Raw genomic sequence first — 16,017 nt, 5'->3', positions numbered from 1 at the left:
AACGTGTCCATCATTAACATTTCAACTGACCTTTTCTGTGTGTCAAAACACACCCAGCTATGTCACGCAGCACCTTGAACGTCAAAGAAAGACCTTTATGTACAAGCAGAGTCCCCTGTAAACAGTGTCACCACAGGGAACCTCACCTACGAGAGGCATTTTGTGCTTATTTTGTCCTGCTGAAGGTTTAATTTAGTCCACAAGCCCACAGTACATCAGATAAAAAAAAAAACACAGCCATGCTTGTAGAGCCATCTTGTGGCGTTTAGAGGTATTAAAGTCATTCACACCAGAAAAGGTTGCATTACAAAGGCTTGAAAACAAGAAGAAACTTGTGCAGTTTCTCACAACCGGTTCAAGCATACAACTTCTGACACATCTCTAATTTGTGAAGCGCCTCACTTTCCACTTCCTTTTAGTAAGCACGTACAGTACGTTTGTGATGAGTCTTTTTTCTGACACTTAGACATATTGTTTTTCTCACCTCTTCTCACTTCCTGAATATTGTGTAGCCTAGAGTGCTAATCTTGAGTGAAGATCATCAGTACGTGAGGCTCAGTGTGAAAACATTGGTTGGTTTTGTGAGTGTATTCTTCTGAGACCTTCAGGCAATCTGTATAAAGAAGTCACAGCGAAAACATATGCGATCTTATCTTTAATATTAGAAGCATGTGCTAACCGTCGACGGACTGGAACGCTTGTTCATTGCTCACATCACCCCTTTTGAACTCTGTCTGTTACTGTATACTGTTTAAATATGTATAATATATCTGAATAGTGATTATAATTGATATCTGAATAAACGATTCACCACTGAAAATGTACTTAAATTAATTTATCTCCCAGCGGCACCCCGGCAATAATATATAAAAAAGTAGGTGAATATAAAAATACTATTTAAACAAATTGTTAACTTACATTATTCTCTGTATTATTCTCAATGTTATATTGATATAACAGAGATCAATATTAAAATGAAAAATATGTTTGTAAAAGTTTTCTTCATAACTCTGTTTAAAGTCATGTGTATGTTTTTTCATGCTATTGACTGCAGAACAACATCCTCAGAAACCCACTTTGGTGTGTATTTAGGTGCAGTTTTGAGGTATTTCTACTTTATTTGAATATTTACATTTTCATGCTACTTCTACTCCACAACATTTCAGAGGGAAATATTGCCAACTATACTCCACTACACTCATTTGACAGCTGCAGTTACTTTTCAAATTAAGATTTTACATTAAAAACAACACCAATTGTAAAATATCGGTTAAAGATCAAACCATGGTTGGTCTAGTTATTTCCATTGAGATGTCCTTGACTTGTTGATGTGACCTTTTAAACTTTCTTGATGGTTTCATTCAAATAACGATTTGAATCCCATAGAAATCAAACTATCCAATATTTCACTAAAGATTAAAGATTAGAGAAAAAAATCTGATTTGTAGAGGCCCAATATAATGATCATTCTGTACTTTTACTTTGGTAAGATTTAAAATTGTACTTGCAATATAGAACTTTGTCTTTTACATTGTAGTATTGGTACTTTTACTAAAGTAAAAGATCTGACTTCCACCCCTGGAGGAATGCGTCTAATAAAAAGTCTCACAGGTCTCACAGGTTTGCTCATATAGTGTCGTAACATATTGAAACATTTGTTTAACATTCTTCTTATTCTCAAGGGGAAGTAAATTAAATCGAGTCAGTCAATTGATATGTAATTTAGATAACTGCTAAACAAACATGACCTCATCAAAAATCATTATAATTGTATCAAGAAGTGCTGCTTCAGGATCTACAGTTAGTGTACACTGATAATGAACCCAATATGACATCCTTATAATAATAATATTCTCATAGAAACTTACAGCGCTCTGGGTGAATCTCTAATGATAACAGATATTGATAATGTTTTTATGATATTCCAGGGACTTAGTTTTGCTCTAAAAAGTTGCATAAAATACAGGAGCATGAGGTCAGTTTACAGTTACCGCAAACATGCTCTATATTTTAAACATGTAGCTGAACCCAACTGTCTTTTTTAGGTGATAATTTGATTCGAGGTTCGTTTAACTGTATGGAGTAGCCGCATACTTTATTCAATATTATCTATTTCCTGTGTCATGTCATGGAAATATCCTCATTTGTGTTCTGTAAAAACTGTTGTTTCCTCTTCTTCCTCTGTTATATTTAAGTATATATAAGTAGAGGAACCTGGTGAAATACAAAGCTAGAATCTTACACAGTTTACCGGCAGTGAAAGATTTCTTTTTTTAATAACTCAAAAATCATAATGAGTTGTGTGGTGAAAGCTACATAAGTTACGACTTGATGATGAGACGTCAACCATTAAAGCGTTACCACTGAACCCGCTGTCCCCTAAATTCACAAAGTGGGGTCCGGGGCCCCCTTCAGGTCTTTTACGAGGCTTCTTGGGATGAACTCGAGGCCGCCGTCCCCTTTTCTGGCTCTTAAAAACAGGAATTACCACAGTTTTACACCGTCGGTAGTGTTTTGTATAGCGGCAATATCCACCGAGGGGTTACACTTTACCCGCTTTTTTCTTCGTTTCGCCGGCTTTACTGGTGTTGTGTCTTCAGCTGTGGATGGCTGAATGGTGCATGAGCCGTGGAGAAAAGAAGAGAGAGAAAAGAGAGAGAAAAGAGAGAGAGAGAGAGAGAGAGAGCTTCCCCTGGCAGGCATCTTCCCCCTCAGTCAGTCTGACCGCCCACAGTCCGGGGGGAGAAAGTGCTGCTTTGTGAATGAAGGGAGCGGCGGAGGGCAGAGAACTAACTTTAACCAAAATTATTTCACAATTCAACCGGAGGCGCCTTCGACGGTGCGACACGCGGACCAAGAAAATACAGTAAGTCACGACGGCCTTCTTTTTTTTTTTGGCGGACCTTGTGTGGCATTGATAGAAAGCAGATTGACAGGCTTTTTTTTTTTTTTTTCGACGGAAAGATGCATGCATAGCAGCCCAACCGTGACTGGAATATAACTGTGGGCGAGATGGGAGATAATTTCAGGGCAGCATTGAACTCCCACAGACTTCGTTTTTTAAGACGTCTGTTTTGTTGCGTGTTTGTCCCAGCGTGGTTTCCCTAGAGAGTGGCTGTCGGGCAAACCAAATGTAGCTTCTTTAAAGACACTTTTGGAGTGATTTCGGGATGAAACGGGATCGGCAAACCGCATCATGTGTTTGTAACTTGCTCCCCGAGAAATGACACCGATCCGAGTCGTTTTTTTCACACGATCTGGCCCGTTTTTTTGTCACTTGATCCTATTCATTCACACAGCTTTAACAAAAAGCATTTCACAGTTTCATGCAAAGTTTCCGTCTGCTTGCCAGCGTATTTCGCAACATTACATGACTCATGCCGAAGACGTGCACTCCCGATGTCACCATGAAACAAAAAAAATAGACTCATAGAAGCCTCATTCATGATATTAGGAGGCTTCTCCTCCTCTAGGGAGTCTGGTCTGCAAGTAGTAAACATGAAATTTGATTACAGTTCTGCGAACACGCTTCTGGTGCTCCAGTCAGTCCCTTTCTCTGTGGCTCAGATTGTGTTTCACTATTATGTTGTCCTGTGAATGAGATCCCAGCATTGCTTGGTTTTAATCAAGCAGAGTATCAACACTCACTCGGTTCTTTTATTTGACTGAGGAATGCCATTTTCTTCTTTTGCAGAAGCTCCGCTGTCTGGTTATATTCGGAGAAGCTGTGAATCATGGCGGTCAGTTTGGCCTGCCTCTGCCTGGTGGTGGTGGTGGTGGTCAGTGGTGACCCCTGCCTCATCATCAGCGAGATCAACGCCGACAACCCCAGACTGGACACCACTGAGTTTGTGGAGTTGTATCACACCAGTGGACAGCGGGCTTCGCTGGACGGCTACACCCTCGTGTTCTTTAATGGCAATGGAAACATCGCCTACAAGGTGCTGGACCTCAAAGGCCACAGCACAGACGACAGGGGCTTCTTCCTGGTGGGCTCGGTGGACATGCTGCCCAAACCAGCCATCCTCCTGCCTCCCAACACGGTCCAGAACGGCCCGGACGCCATCGTCCTCTACCACACGTCTGCCTCTCGCTACAGCGAGAAGATGAACGTCACGGCAATGGGGCTGGTGGACGCCGTCGTGTACATGACCCGCCGCACCGGGGGCGCAGAGTTCCTCGCCGAGACTCTGACGCCAGGGGAACCGGCCTTCGTCGAGGATGAAACGGCCCTGGAGGGGGACGAGTCGATCGAGAGGTGCCTGCTGTCCGAGGATCGCTGGGGCTTTCAGGTGTCCTCGCCCTCCCCGGGTCAGAGGAACAACTGCACCCCGCCCGCCGCCCCGGCGACCATTCTGGTCATCACTGAGCTGAAGCTGGGAGGAGGGCAGGTGGACGGGTTCGTGGAGCTAACGGAGGCTCCGGCTGCTGGTCCTCTGGTGCTGGTCGTGTTGGATGGGAGAACAGACCGGGTCAGCGTGAGCGTGGACGTGAATGTGGACACCCCCAGGAACGGGTTGATCTCTGTGACCATAGAGAAGAGCTACATGAAAGGTCAGTGTTCCCCCGAGGTAGTCGTGGGTTAATCGTTGTACGATCGCTGTTGTTTCAGCTCTTTCGTTCATCAGGTTTCACATTTGGTAAAGCTACATATCGGTTTTGTTAAATCTTCATTCATTCACTCACTTTCGTTTGATTGTGAATTCTTTGTTCCTGTTCTGATTTCTTCCCAAGGAGATGAGTCGGGGGCAGTGGCCGTTTACAGTGGCAGAGCCTCAGATTTCCCCGTGGGCAGTCCACTGAGCCAGATACAGCCTCTAGACGCCTTTGTGTTTGCCGGACCGGGAAACAAGCCGAGTGCCAACCTCTCAGAGACTCTCATCCCAGGCAGAGAGCCCTACCAACTCAGCAACAGGCAAGACACTACGATGGTTTCCCCCCCGCTCCTTTTTAATTTTAAAAGTACCCCGCCACCATTTGGATGCAGTACATCCAAGAGATGGAAAGAATCGGTGCTAGCTTGGTGAAGCTCGTGGCCTATTTTTAAGACGTGTTAGTGACATTCAGTGGTCATTTTTGAGGCGAAAGTTTCAAGTGTTGTGAAACTGTGTTTTACTCGGAAAGGGTCAACTTGTGACCGCTGTTCCTCTTTGTTAATGCTTTTTTTCCTTCTTTTTACTGTTAAGCGTGCGTCATCACCGGAGCAGTGCTCCCACGTAGGCTCTAAATCACACTGAGTCAAAGTAACCTAAATGGATTTTGACATGACGCTCAAATTTGAGCAGGAAGTTTAATTCACACCTCACTGCTGAAAACTGAGCGTCATAGAACAAAACTGACATTTGCTCCAACTTAAAATGTCAAACCTACTGGTGGCGCTGGATGACAAGTCAGGGGATCACTGAAGTCAGTAGGATTCATCCTCTGGGAACCATGAATGTCATGGCAATTCATCCAAACAGCTGTTGAGATATTTCAGTCTGTGTTGCAACAACTGACTGACCGACTAGCGAAGATCTCTAAAGGAATGTAGCATTACAATTGTTTTTTTTTTGTATTTCAAGATTATATTATTGGATAGCCACTGCAAAATATATGAATGTTCCCTACAACACAAACCAATTTTAATATTCTAACCCTGTGAAATAAGGCTGAACTCATAAGGGTTGTTTTTATTTTGTCAGTTTGAGAGAGGGAGGCTACTATCTGAGTCGCTGTGGTGTGGCCACCTGGGCCAGAGATCCTGGGGTCTTCTGGGAGGCCCCGCAAACCCCCGCACAGCCCAACCAGTGCCCCTGGCCTCAGATCTGCCCCTACAGTAATGGTGAGTGTTTGAGTTCGCTTCATGCATTTGTATTAAGACGCTTCACATTATGGAGATCTGAATGTTGTTTGACACAGCTTATGGGATTTAGTCAAAGAAGAAGGGTTTTCTGCCGTTTACATGCAGTAAGGAAGGGAATAGGTGACGATAGAAAGGCAGTCAAACATGGAGACTTTCAACTGGATTTTTTATTCATCTTGAGGAACCAGGAAGTAAATCTCAGAAAGAGATACACGTGCTCGCGCACTACATCAAATGCAGACAGCGTGCTGAACTGTGAAGGAACTGAGGATCAATGGGACACGTAGTGCAAAATAGCAACTGAAAGTTTGGCGGGGGACGCTGCGCCAAGAAGGAAGCGGCATAAAAAGAAATGAAAGATGAGGTATCAGTTGCACAGAGGAAAGCCTGTGATTCATGTGAACTCCCAACAGGTGATGAGCTAAATGTGTGATGGAATATTCTAAGGATCAGCTGGATTTGTCCAAATTTGACAGTGAAAAAAATAAGTCACATGAAATACAAGAGTAAGACTAAATGGACGTCGTGGTGAGATTGTTCTCTCAGCTACTCTTTCGAGGTCAGGAAAGATCTTTGAACCTCAATATCCTTATCATTTGGAGAGATTAAGATCTTTATTTATTCCAATATTAAGCATGATGTGTGAGCCCTGCCCGGGGTTACACCCAGATAAGATCTCCAGGTTAACCAAACTTAATTTGGAATAGAAAACAAAAAAAGCTTTTCATTCATCTCTAACCAGCAGTACCTCAGTCAGAGACGCATTAAGGAAATCCAATTTTGTGGGAAAGACTTTGCTCTCTGAAGGATCTCTTATTGAGTCCTCGGCAAGTCAACAGTATCAATCCTTTAGCAGGAGGCTGGGGAGGTGGAGGGTGTTGCGGCAGGAAGCGGTGCTGGTGTGAGGGGAATCAGCAGAGGACAACGATGAACGAACTGTTCCCTTCTCCTTTTAGCCATGCTGTTCAGTCTGTCACTTGAGTTGAATCAATGTTCTTGCTTTCTGCTGAATGTTTGTTGCAGATTATTGTTTCATTAGTATAAAAGCAGTGTGTTCCTAACAAATCTGTGATAAAGGAACAATCCTACTGTAAACTCATGTGTTGGCTTACTGCATGCAACACCAACAATCAGCCAGTGTGTTTATATTTAACTTCAGACCAAAAGCTTCTTTCTACAATAAATGATGAAATAAAGGCACATCAGGTTACAACTAGTGTATATAAAAAAGACAGTCTAACTAATGAATATGAACAAGTTAATACAAAATACTATAACTCATAACAATTGACAACATATAATCAAGTTCATATTTATATAATATTGTACATCTATATATTGTATGCAATATCATGATGCAACACTGCCATCTATTGCCATTATTAGGTACTGTGTTAAAGCTGTACTAACCATGAAATAAATGGAAAAGTAAACATTGTAATTAGGATATTCAAATGCATTATAAACAAAGCAGACAGACTTCAATGTGGTTGTCTCATTCGTCTACATCCCTCCTGCTCTGAAGTGCACTCATCTCTTATGGAAACTTCCAAAGTTTTTTTTTAAGAAGCTTAAGTGTTTGTAACCATCTCCATTATTTCAACAAATCCCTGTGGATGCAAAGTATCTGCCACAGGATTGTGGTTTTAGATACACTTATCCGCTTTCTTGCTAATCAGAATACGCTCATATCCATCCAAATAAAAATCAAAGTGAAGTAAAGTAAAACTATTCCTTTAACAGCGGCCAATTGATAGCTTCCTGTTATGCTTTAGTGATTCCAGGAGGTACCGATTCACCATCTCACCTCCCGCCCTGGGGGAACAGTGACTTCCTGATCAATGAGCTGAACACTGACACACCTGGCGCAGCCGAGGACGGCGAGTACATCGAACTTTGGCACCCATCAGGACGCCGGGTCTCCCTGCAGGGCATCTGGATACTGCTGTTCAGTGCACACAACAACAGACCCTACAGGGAGATCAGCCTGAGTGGACACTTCACCACATCTAAGGGCTACTTTCTGCTGGGCAGTGACAGGCTGGTGCCAGCTCCGTCACTCCGCCTGCCTCCTAATACCATCCAGAACGGCCCAGATGCTGTGGCACTCTATCGCAGCCCGTTTGGTCCGCCGTCGGCGGCCCAAAGGGGGATCCCCACCAAGGGCCTGCTGGATGCGGTGGTGTACCGGCAGAGAGGATCGGACAGGGAGGCGCAGGAGCTGAGTAAAGCTCTGACGCCGGGACAGCTGCCTCTGCTGGAGGATCCAGAGGTTCTGCCTGGGGATGAGGCCCTCAGCCGCTGTAGAGGCCTTTACCCCTATGACCTGTCTGCTTTTTCAGTAAGTACGAAGTGTGAAGGTTTCAAAGGGCACCCTGAAAGTAGAGAATCTCTTTTACAAAGTGGTGGAAACACAACATTGTGGATAACAAATAAAGACGAAGGCTCATTAAAACCTTCGTTTCTAATGCATACAAATGGCAGTAATTAAAGGAAATAGGTTGCCATTTTGGGGAATTTATTTCTTGCCGAGAGTTAAATTACAATATCGATACCACCCTCATATCTGTGCCCTAAATATGAATCTACACCCTGTTAGCTTAGCTCAGCACAAAGACTGGCAACAGAGGGTAACAGCCAGACGGCCACCTCCGGTTCTGAATAGTAAAGCCAAGGTGGAAGTGCCTTAAACCTGCATTCTCTCTACTGGCCAGCAGGGGGTGACACCTCCTGGTTACAAAAAGGAGTCCAATTCTATGTCTATGAGAAAATGAGCCTACTTCTCACTTGATTTATCACCTCAGTAAACATTGTGTACATGAGTTTATTGTCTCAATCGCTAGGTTCAAGTCTTCAATACAGCATGATGTTCATTTGGTAAATGACGGTCCCATTTATAATAAAATAGGAGTCAACGGAGTCTTGTTGAGACTCCAGGAAGTTGCTGTGCGTATTTGAACTCGTCCTTTAAATATTTGGCTTTTTTTTTTTTTTGTCTTTAAAGCAGAAGCTTTAAAAAAAATGTGTTTCCTCCTATTTGAATTGATGCAGATGAGTCCTTATTGGATATGTTGCAACCGTTAGAATCATAAATGTCTCAAACGCATCAATCAGGTGGCTCCACCCACACCTCTGAGGGAGAACAGCTGCCCCCGCCCCCCTCCAGCCCCTGAGGGTGTGGTCATCAGCGAGGTGGCTAGTGGCCACTGGACCAACCACAGCCAGCAGAGGTCCTTTGTGGAGCTGCACGGGCCCCCCATGACAGACCTGCGGGGCCTGGTGCTCTCCGTGTTTGACCAGGAGCACAGTGGGACCGTCATTGCCCTTCCTTTGACCGGATCTGTCGACCAGGATGGATTTTACATCGTTGGAAATGTCACTGGAGCAGGTGAGGACAGGAGGAGACCTTGTTGTTCAGGGATAGAGCTCCTTTTAGGAAGACAAAACTAAGAAAACCTCATTCTTAATCTCTCTCTCTCTCTCTCGCTCTCTCTCTCTCTCTGTCCTCCCCCCTCTTCTTTTTCTTGTTTTGTACCCATTCCCATCATTCTCACCATACTCCTTCACCTCCTCTCTCTGCGGCATAGATCAGACTTTCCTGGAGGGCTCCGCGGTGCCGGTGCAAGGCGCAGTAGTCCTGTGCTATGACCTGTTCAGTGTCTGTCGAGCTGGCACTGCTCTGACAAATTCCAGCCTCAGAGATGTGCTGGTGTTCAGTGAAAACCAGCGGCTGCTCTCCTCTCTGTCCACCACCAGAGGGAGACAAGTCATTCCAGCTGCCAGGTAAAGAACAACGCGAATAACTGACAACTTTTACATGTTTGAACTTTTACACTAATTACAAGTCTTTAACCCAATTAAGGCTACAACCAGACTGCTGAAAATGTCACACAGAAGCCTTCATCTTAATTGAGGCCAACGAGGGAAAGATCCTGGTCAACGACTTTGGTTCCTACTCAGTTGTGTTTTTTAAAAAAAATCACAGCTGGTTGTCTTTTAACAAGGAAAGATTACGATGCCAGCTAATCCTGCACCGCTAACCAGGGCAGGTGAAACTGTCAAGACAAACAAATCAAAACGGCCCGCCTACAAACCACTCAATAGTCTGACATATAACAATGTTTAAACACCTTTATTCACTTCACCATCTATAATTATTCCTCACATTTGAGATCTAAGAAAACGTTTAACCAGAATGAACATGTTGAATAATTAAATCAGCATGAAGCCGTGGCGGGGGGGGGGGGAAGAAAAAAAAGGAGAAACCCTTTTCGAGTTTCGTTCCAGGTGGGAAATCTTTGAGGTAATCGGTCACAATCAACTAGGGATATATGAAGGTGAGGGGGCGGCGCCGACCACCTCTGCTTACCAATTTCCTGGGGAGAGCTATTGATTCCCGACTGTGATTGTGTCGGTGTTAACTCGTTACAGCAGCGCTCGTATTCCATCACTGCAGCTCAGGGGAACACGAGGCGGCTTTGCCGACAGACAGTGTTGTTATGGAGACAACCAGATGATGTTGCGAATCCAGGTTCATGAGACCGATTATCCAGGTTCACCAAAAATAGGCTGAATGAGAGTCAGACTTAAGGTTGTCATACGGGCTCCAAATAGTGCATTCATACAAAGTTTAAACATCGTATAGTGCATTTGAGTGGTAAGCATTTCTGTGTATTAAAAGAATCTATGTAAATGTTGCAAAATATATTATTACCTTTAAACTAATGCATGCAAACCAACCTCTGTTTAGCTTCATGTCATTCTAGACTTATGATCCCTGTGGCAGCTGTATGTATATGTTCGTTATTCATACATGTTTTGCACGTGCAGGTCAGTGGAAGATGGTCCTGTTTCCCTGAGCCGGTGTTCGTGCTGCGAGGTGAGGAGCCCCTCCTCCTGGACGAGCTCCTCGCCCACACCTCACGGCACAAACCTCTGTCCGAGCTCCGCCTTCTCGAGTCACATTGACCTTTGCCTCGGGCCGCTGTCCAGCGACTTGCAGGAGCAGTCGGCAGGTGAGGCGTCATAACCTCAGCCTAGGTTGAATTGTGCAACATGTGAAAGTGAATAAAATATGGTCTACGGATAGATAGAAGGTGTCATGTCGTAAAGCTCATTTGAGGCCATTTGAATTTTTTTATTTTTACACATTCATTTACTTCACATGAATACAAACATTGTTTACACACATACAGCAATGAGGTATGTCCTGGTGCCTTGTTGCTGCGGCATCCTTTGTTCGATCCCAGCTGGGGATTCTTTGCATGTCATGACCCGCTCAACAACAACAAGAATTTACATAAGAATGAATGTAAAACTACACTTTTTTTGTTGTTTTATCTGTCTGTAAAAAAAGATTTTTTTCTTGTCTAATGGTTACAGTAAATATGCCTTTTTATAAAAAGCCGACATTCTTCTTCCCTGTTTTTCCCAGACTGCAGTGGTCTGGTCCAGGGCAAGAAGGTCGCGGAGGTGGCTGATTACCTGGAGCAGAGGTGTCACTGTGGCATCTCAGCTTTGTATCTTCAAGGTGAGGCACTTTCACTCAGTGTACACAGGCTGAAACTTATATAAAAGAAATTACTTGTATGTTCGGTGAATCGGAAAGAAAGGATTATAGACCGCTGACACGCTGGGGGAGAACTGAATGTTGCTGTTACCATGGCGTTGTAAAGTAGGGATAATTCAGCTGTCATGTTGAAGGAGGGCGCCGTCGTAGCGTCAATAGATTCTGAGTGTAGCGTGGTAAGTAATTCTCACGGAGGCTCAGGTGTGACTATTTCCTTTCACGTCCTGCATCCCTCATGTACACTAAGTAACTGTCATAAATTGTGCGCTTCAGATGTAAACGTCCCGTCCTGTTTCCCATTCACGCAATCTGCCAAGCTAAAGCATGACCCGAACACATTCATGCGTAGATAATGAAACATTTGTCCGTCTCTGCGTGCTCCAGGAGCCAACTTTTCCTGTGTGTCTGGGTGGCTCCGAGTGTGGGGGAACATCCAGGCGCTGTCGGACCATCAGAAGGCCCTCATCATCCAGACGTCGCTCATGAAGCCCTCATCTGCGCAGGGAGACGTCTGCTCTGCTCCGACCACAGACCGCTACACAAGCACAGGTTAGCGTGACAGAAGCCTACAGCCGAGTATGTGCTGAAGACGTGTCGCAGCTCAAAAAGAAAGCAGAAGCTAATCCGCTAACTCAACCGGTTAATAGTCTGCTGTACAAATCCAGCTTCTTTAACCTCTAGTATGGTCCCCTAGGGTCTAAGCATGGCAGCCAATCCTTGGTCATAAGTTGTGGATTTCTAAAGGGAACAAAATGTGTTGCTGCTTTTAAAAGTTTCATCAGGATGCTTTTAATGTATGAACTGTTTATTTGACTCTCTCCTAGCGTCTGCCCTGGGCTTACAGATCGGGCTCATAGTGGCCGTGCTCCTGCTGCTCGGACTAGGAGCCGCTCTGTTCACATATTTCTACAGGAGGAGGTGAGAACTCCTCTTATGTTATTCTCCTCGTGTCTCTCTGGTCTGCTGGACGTGCCGACTGATCACAGACGTTTCTAAGTGCCTCCTTTGCATCACGTCGACAGCATTTCATTTCTATATTCTTTGCTAGTTTGCTGGAACTCATCGCCAAGCCAGATCATCAGCATAATCGTTTGACTTGCGATGCCTCTTTCAACTACACAGTGATTGAGTGTGAATAGCATATTTGAAAATAACTGTGTGTAATTGAGAGTCTATATTGCTCATTTTACCTTGAAGATGTGCTTCTTTAAGATTGATGTCCCTCTCATGTCTGTACGGTTACGGTAAAAATAGAACTACAGCCAACAGAGATTTATCTCAGCGTAGCATGAAGACAGGAGGAAACAGCTAGTCTGTCCTATAGCAGCTCATAACCTGTAAACTAGTGACCTTCAGAGGTGCTGGTAGGCAGATGTGTTTACATTTAGGGGGGAGCCAAGCTACCTGTTTCCCCCTGTTCCCAGCTTGGTATTTAAAGAAAACACGTTGCATCACTATGAATCTGTGTGGCTTTAATCCATATTTGTGGCCCGTTTTCAGTTTGCAGAATAGCACATTTGAAATGGTGAAATATCAGCAGTAAATGTCAGGTTTTGGTGTCAGACTGTAGTTCAGAATTAAAGAGCAAGACCCTCTTAATTGTCTTCACATTTCTACGCTAACGTAGGACAGTCACGAGTTTGTGGTCGAGATGCAGATTTCTCTTATTCTTGGCCAGTAAAACTAGCCCTGTGTGTGTGTGTGTGTGTGTGTGTGTGTGTGTGTGTGTGTGTGTGTGTGTGTGTGTGTGTGTGTGTGTGTGTGTGTGTGTGTGTGTGTGTGTGTGTGTGTGTGTGTGTGTGTGTGTGTGTGTGTGTGTGTGTGTGTGACTCAGACACGGATAAATAAACCATGAAACTCCTGAAGTACTTTGAGTGACTGGAACCTAGTAGTGTCTCTGAACGAGTTAAAGCATGACTATGTCTCTGTTCTCAGGCGCCCTCTGGACTATTACACCATGGAGCTGAATGAACATGCAGAGGGACTGACCGATCTATAATCCAGGCATCTGGAAGTGCTTGTGTGTGCTTGGGGAGGACTTGAGCAGAGAGAAGCGGGGGGGGGGGGTAATCAGAGGTTCATTTGACCTGTGCGTAATTGATTGTTTCCACCACAAGTGTCCTTCTGTGTGTCTTTGGAAGATCACCGACAAAAAATGACTCGTACTTGTCTGTTAACGGCACGGTTGGATCCGGTGTGTGCGACGTGTGATATTTCATGGCACCCCGGTGACACTTAGAACAGGCACAAACATGTTTTTCTAAAGGCGGGTGTACAACCGTTGCCTATGAACAGTGCTGGTTACTACTTTTACAAGGAAAAGGAAGAATCTTTTTGTTAAATATTTGAGTTCTAAATGGTCATTTTTTTTCTTGACTTGTTCATGTTACTGTGGAAAAAGCCTTTTAAATTAAAAAGTTTCAACAACCATGTTATGCAGGAAGCTCCATCAACTAAATGACCTTCATCACATTCTCAGCTGGTAACTCTTTAACCAAGATAATATTCGCCGAGCTCCCATTTAGTCTTCAAAACGATCGACTTCCTGCTTTGTTCTCCTGCTACTTGCTGTAAAAGTCCATTTTAGACTCTAGTCGCTCAAAGGGCTTGATTGTCTTTTAAATGTGAATGTCTTTAGCTAACCTGTGGTGAGTGTCTGTAACCACTTTTGTATGCTGACTTAAAGCAAACTGTTTACATTTTCTTGATCGAAAGTTTGAAAAAGGAATGTGAGAGCAATTTCTTGAATGAAGAGTATTTGTTTTTTTTTTTAGAAATGAGAGATTGCTTAAGAAAATCAGAACTACTTTTATGTTTCACTTGTGTGTTTTTTTTTTTTAGTGGCTCGGAAACTACTGTGCCTTTGTACTTGTGTGTTATTTGATCAGCTGATTCCTCATCTATTTGAGTGCAGCCATCTCGGCTGCAGCCATAAGTGTGAATACTATGGATATGTTGTTGGTTATTGTTGAGGGGGAGGGGGGGGGGGGAGCAGTTATTGCCAATCTGAAGGGATAACTTACTGTGGAAATGCAGAGATTAGTCGGGTTCAGAGCAAAACGGGAAATATTTTGATAGGTTGAGTTCATTCATTCCGCTTTTTTGAAGAGATTCAAGAAAGTATGAAAATAATCATACAATTGCCAATAGAAAGTGTCATGAAATAATGTGTAAGCCTTGATATGCTCTATTTGTAATATAGTTGAAGTGCCGCTTACCTTGTAATGATGCCTTTCTCATCTGCTGTAGTGCACAGAATTTGAATTTGTTTGCTTTAATTGTCTTTGTGAGGAAACTTTCCTCCTCCGTTCTAATTTCTCAGTATTGACATGGACATACTCCTCTGTCACGCAAAATGAACCCAATGAAATCAAATGTATTCTACAGCAACACTGCTGCTTTCATATGAGTTCTGATACTTTGTAAAAAAGGAAAAACTTAAAACCAGCAAAGTCATGTAAATGAAGACTCCCCCTCCATTTTATTATGTAATGTTCATACAATGTCTTATAATGTAAACTTCTATATCTGTAGGTTTTGTGTCAAATGGTAAATTTCCAAAACGAAATGCTTAAATCAAAAAGCAGAAGTAGGGAATTTCACCACAAGATTGCACCCTATGTAATATATTGCAAATGTGCTGACTCTTGAATAAGATTTGAGATATGTTCGCACTGAAGAAGCCGTACAATGCTGAAGACGCCACTTCTGCTCAGAGCACTTGTTCATATGCACTGACAACAATCGTACCAAGTGGAAAAGAGCGAGATCAGGAGCAGCAAAGTTCAAATCTCAAATCTAACACATCTGCAAGAGAATCCAGACACGTATACATTTTTTTGGGGACGAAAAAGTCTGCGTACATGCAGAACATGTCAAAGAAAACATTGGAAAGAAAAAGTTTGTATCATCTGCATCCCCAGGTTGCGATTTCAAAGCGTTCTTCCCGGTGTTTGCCTTCCAGTTTATTTCCCCCCGTTTTCCTTCCAATGTCATGCACATGTAGCAGGTTTGAAATAAAATACTTCTGCAGACGTGCAATTTGTGCAGTTTCACAGTTGTTTTTCTCCTTCTCGCTGTGTCTCGGCTTTCTGTTGGATGTGCTCCCCTCAGTTAGTTATCAAATATAGAATTATTATGATCTCCGGCAAATGCACTTCCAAACTACTTCTGTATTTGTTGATGTTGTGTATAATTAGAGCATGACATTCACCGGGTTATACTTTGCGGTAGCTATGTATTATTTGCTTGAGATGTTTACTTCCTGCCGATAACATATAGAATCCTATCTCTGCTCTTTACAGATTTATAACAGGCAACATTGTCCCCCCCCCCCCCCCCCCCCCCCCGTCTGCAGTCGTGCTTTCTGATGCATTTGAAACCTGAAGCTCTTTATCCTTCCCTCTGAAGAAACCTTTCCACCAGTAATCATGTCTCCTCTCAGCTCAGCTCTCCTTTGTGGTTCAGCAACAACTGCACAGTTGAGTATCTTGTCTGAATTTGAGGAAACCAAAGCATGGTGAAACATTCGGGCCTTGCGTGCCGAACAGAAGTATGTTTCTCGTTCTGTCTTGTCACTGTTCAACCTGCTAACCACAACACA

At 43.5% G+C, this 16,017-nt stretch overlaps 1 protein-coding gene across 1 annotated transcript; it reads left to right on the top strand.

Moving 5' to 3' along the window:
* The first annotated feature begins 2,746 nt into the window (after positions 1–2,746).
* LOC306713237 (uncharacterized protein) lies at positions 2,747–14,306 on the top strand. Its single transcript, XM_079182885.1, has 12 exons — positions 2,747–2,866; positions 3,695–4,554; positions 4,735–4,915; positions 5,685–5,824; positions 7,621–8,186; positions 8,960–9,233; positions 9,433–9,628; positions 10,676–10,860; positions 11,280–11,375; positions 11,799–11,963; positions 12,239–12,332; positions 13,350–14,306. The coding sequence occupies exons 2-12, from the start codon at positions 3,735–3,737 to the stop codon at positions 13,411–13,413; spliced, it is 2,781 nt and encodes a 926-aa protein (XP_079039011.1). The 5' UTR covers positions 2,747–2,866; positions 3,695–3,734; the 3' UTR covers positions 13,414–14,306.
* The last annotated feature ends 1,711 nt before the right edge of the window (positions 14,307–16,017 follow it).

Source organism: Pholis gunnellus, assembly GCF_910591455.1.
Source record: "Pholis gunnellus genome assembly, chromosome: 21".
NCBI classification, from domain to species: Eukaryota; Metazoa; Chordata; class Actinopteri; order Perciformes; family Pholidae; genus Pholis; species Pholis gunnellus.
The sequence above is the reverse complement of the archived record's forward strand: the minus strand, read 5'-3'. Positions and strand labels throughout refer to the sequence as shown.

Excerpts from the sequence above, each read along its gene's own strand:
- LOC306713237 (XM_079182885.1), top strand. The coding sequence starts at position 3,735 with ATGGCGGTCAGTTTGGCCTGCCTCTGCCTGGTGGTGGTGGTGGTGGTC. Across the intron at positions 5,825-7,620 it reads GATCTGCCCCTACAGTAATG|TGATTCCAGGAGGTACCGAT; the intron begins GTGAGTGTTTGA and ends GTTATGCTTTAG. Across the intron at positions 12,333-13,349 it reads ACATATTTCTACAGGAGGAG|GCGCCCTCTGGACTATTACA; the intron begins GTGAGAACTCCT and ends CTCTGTTCTCAG.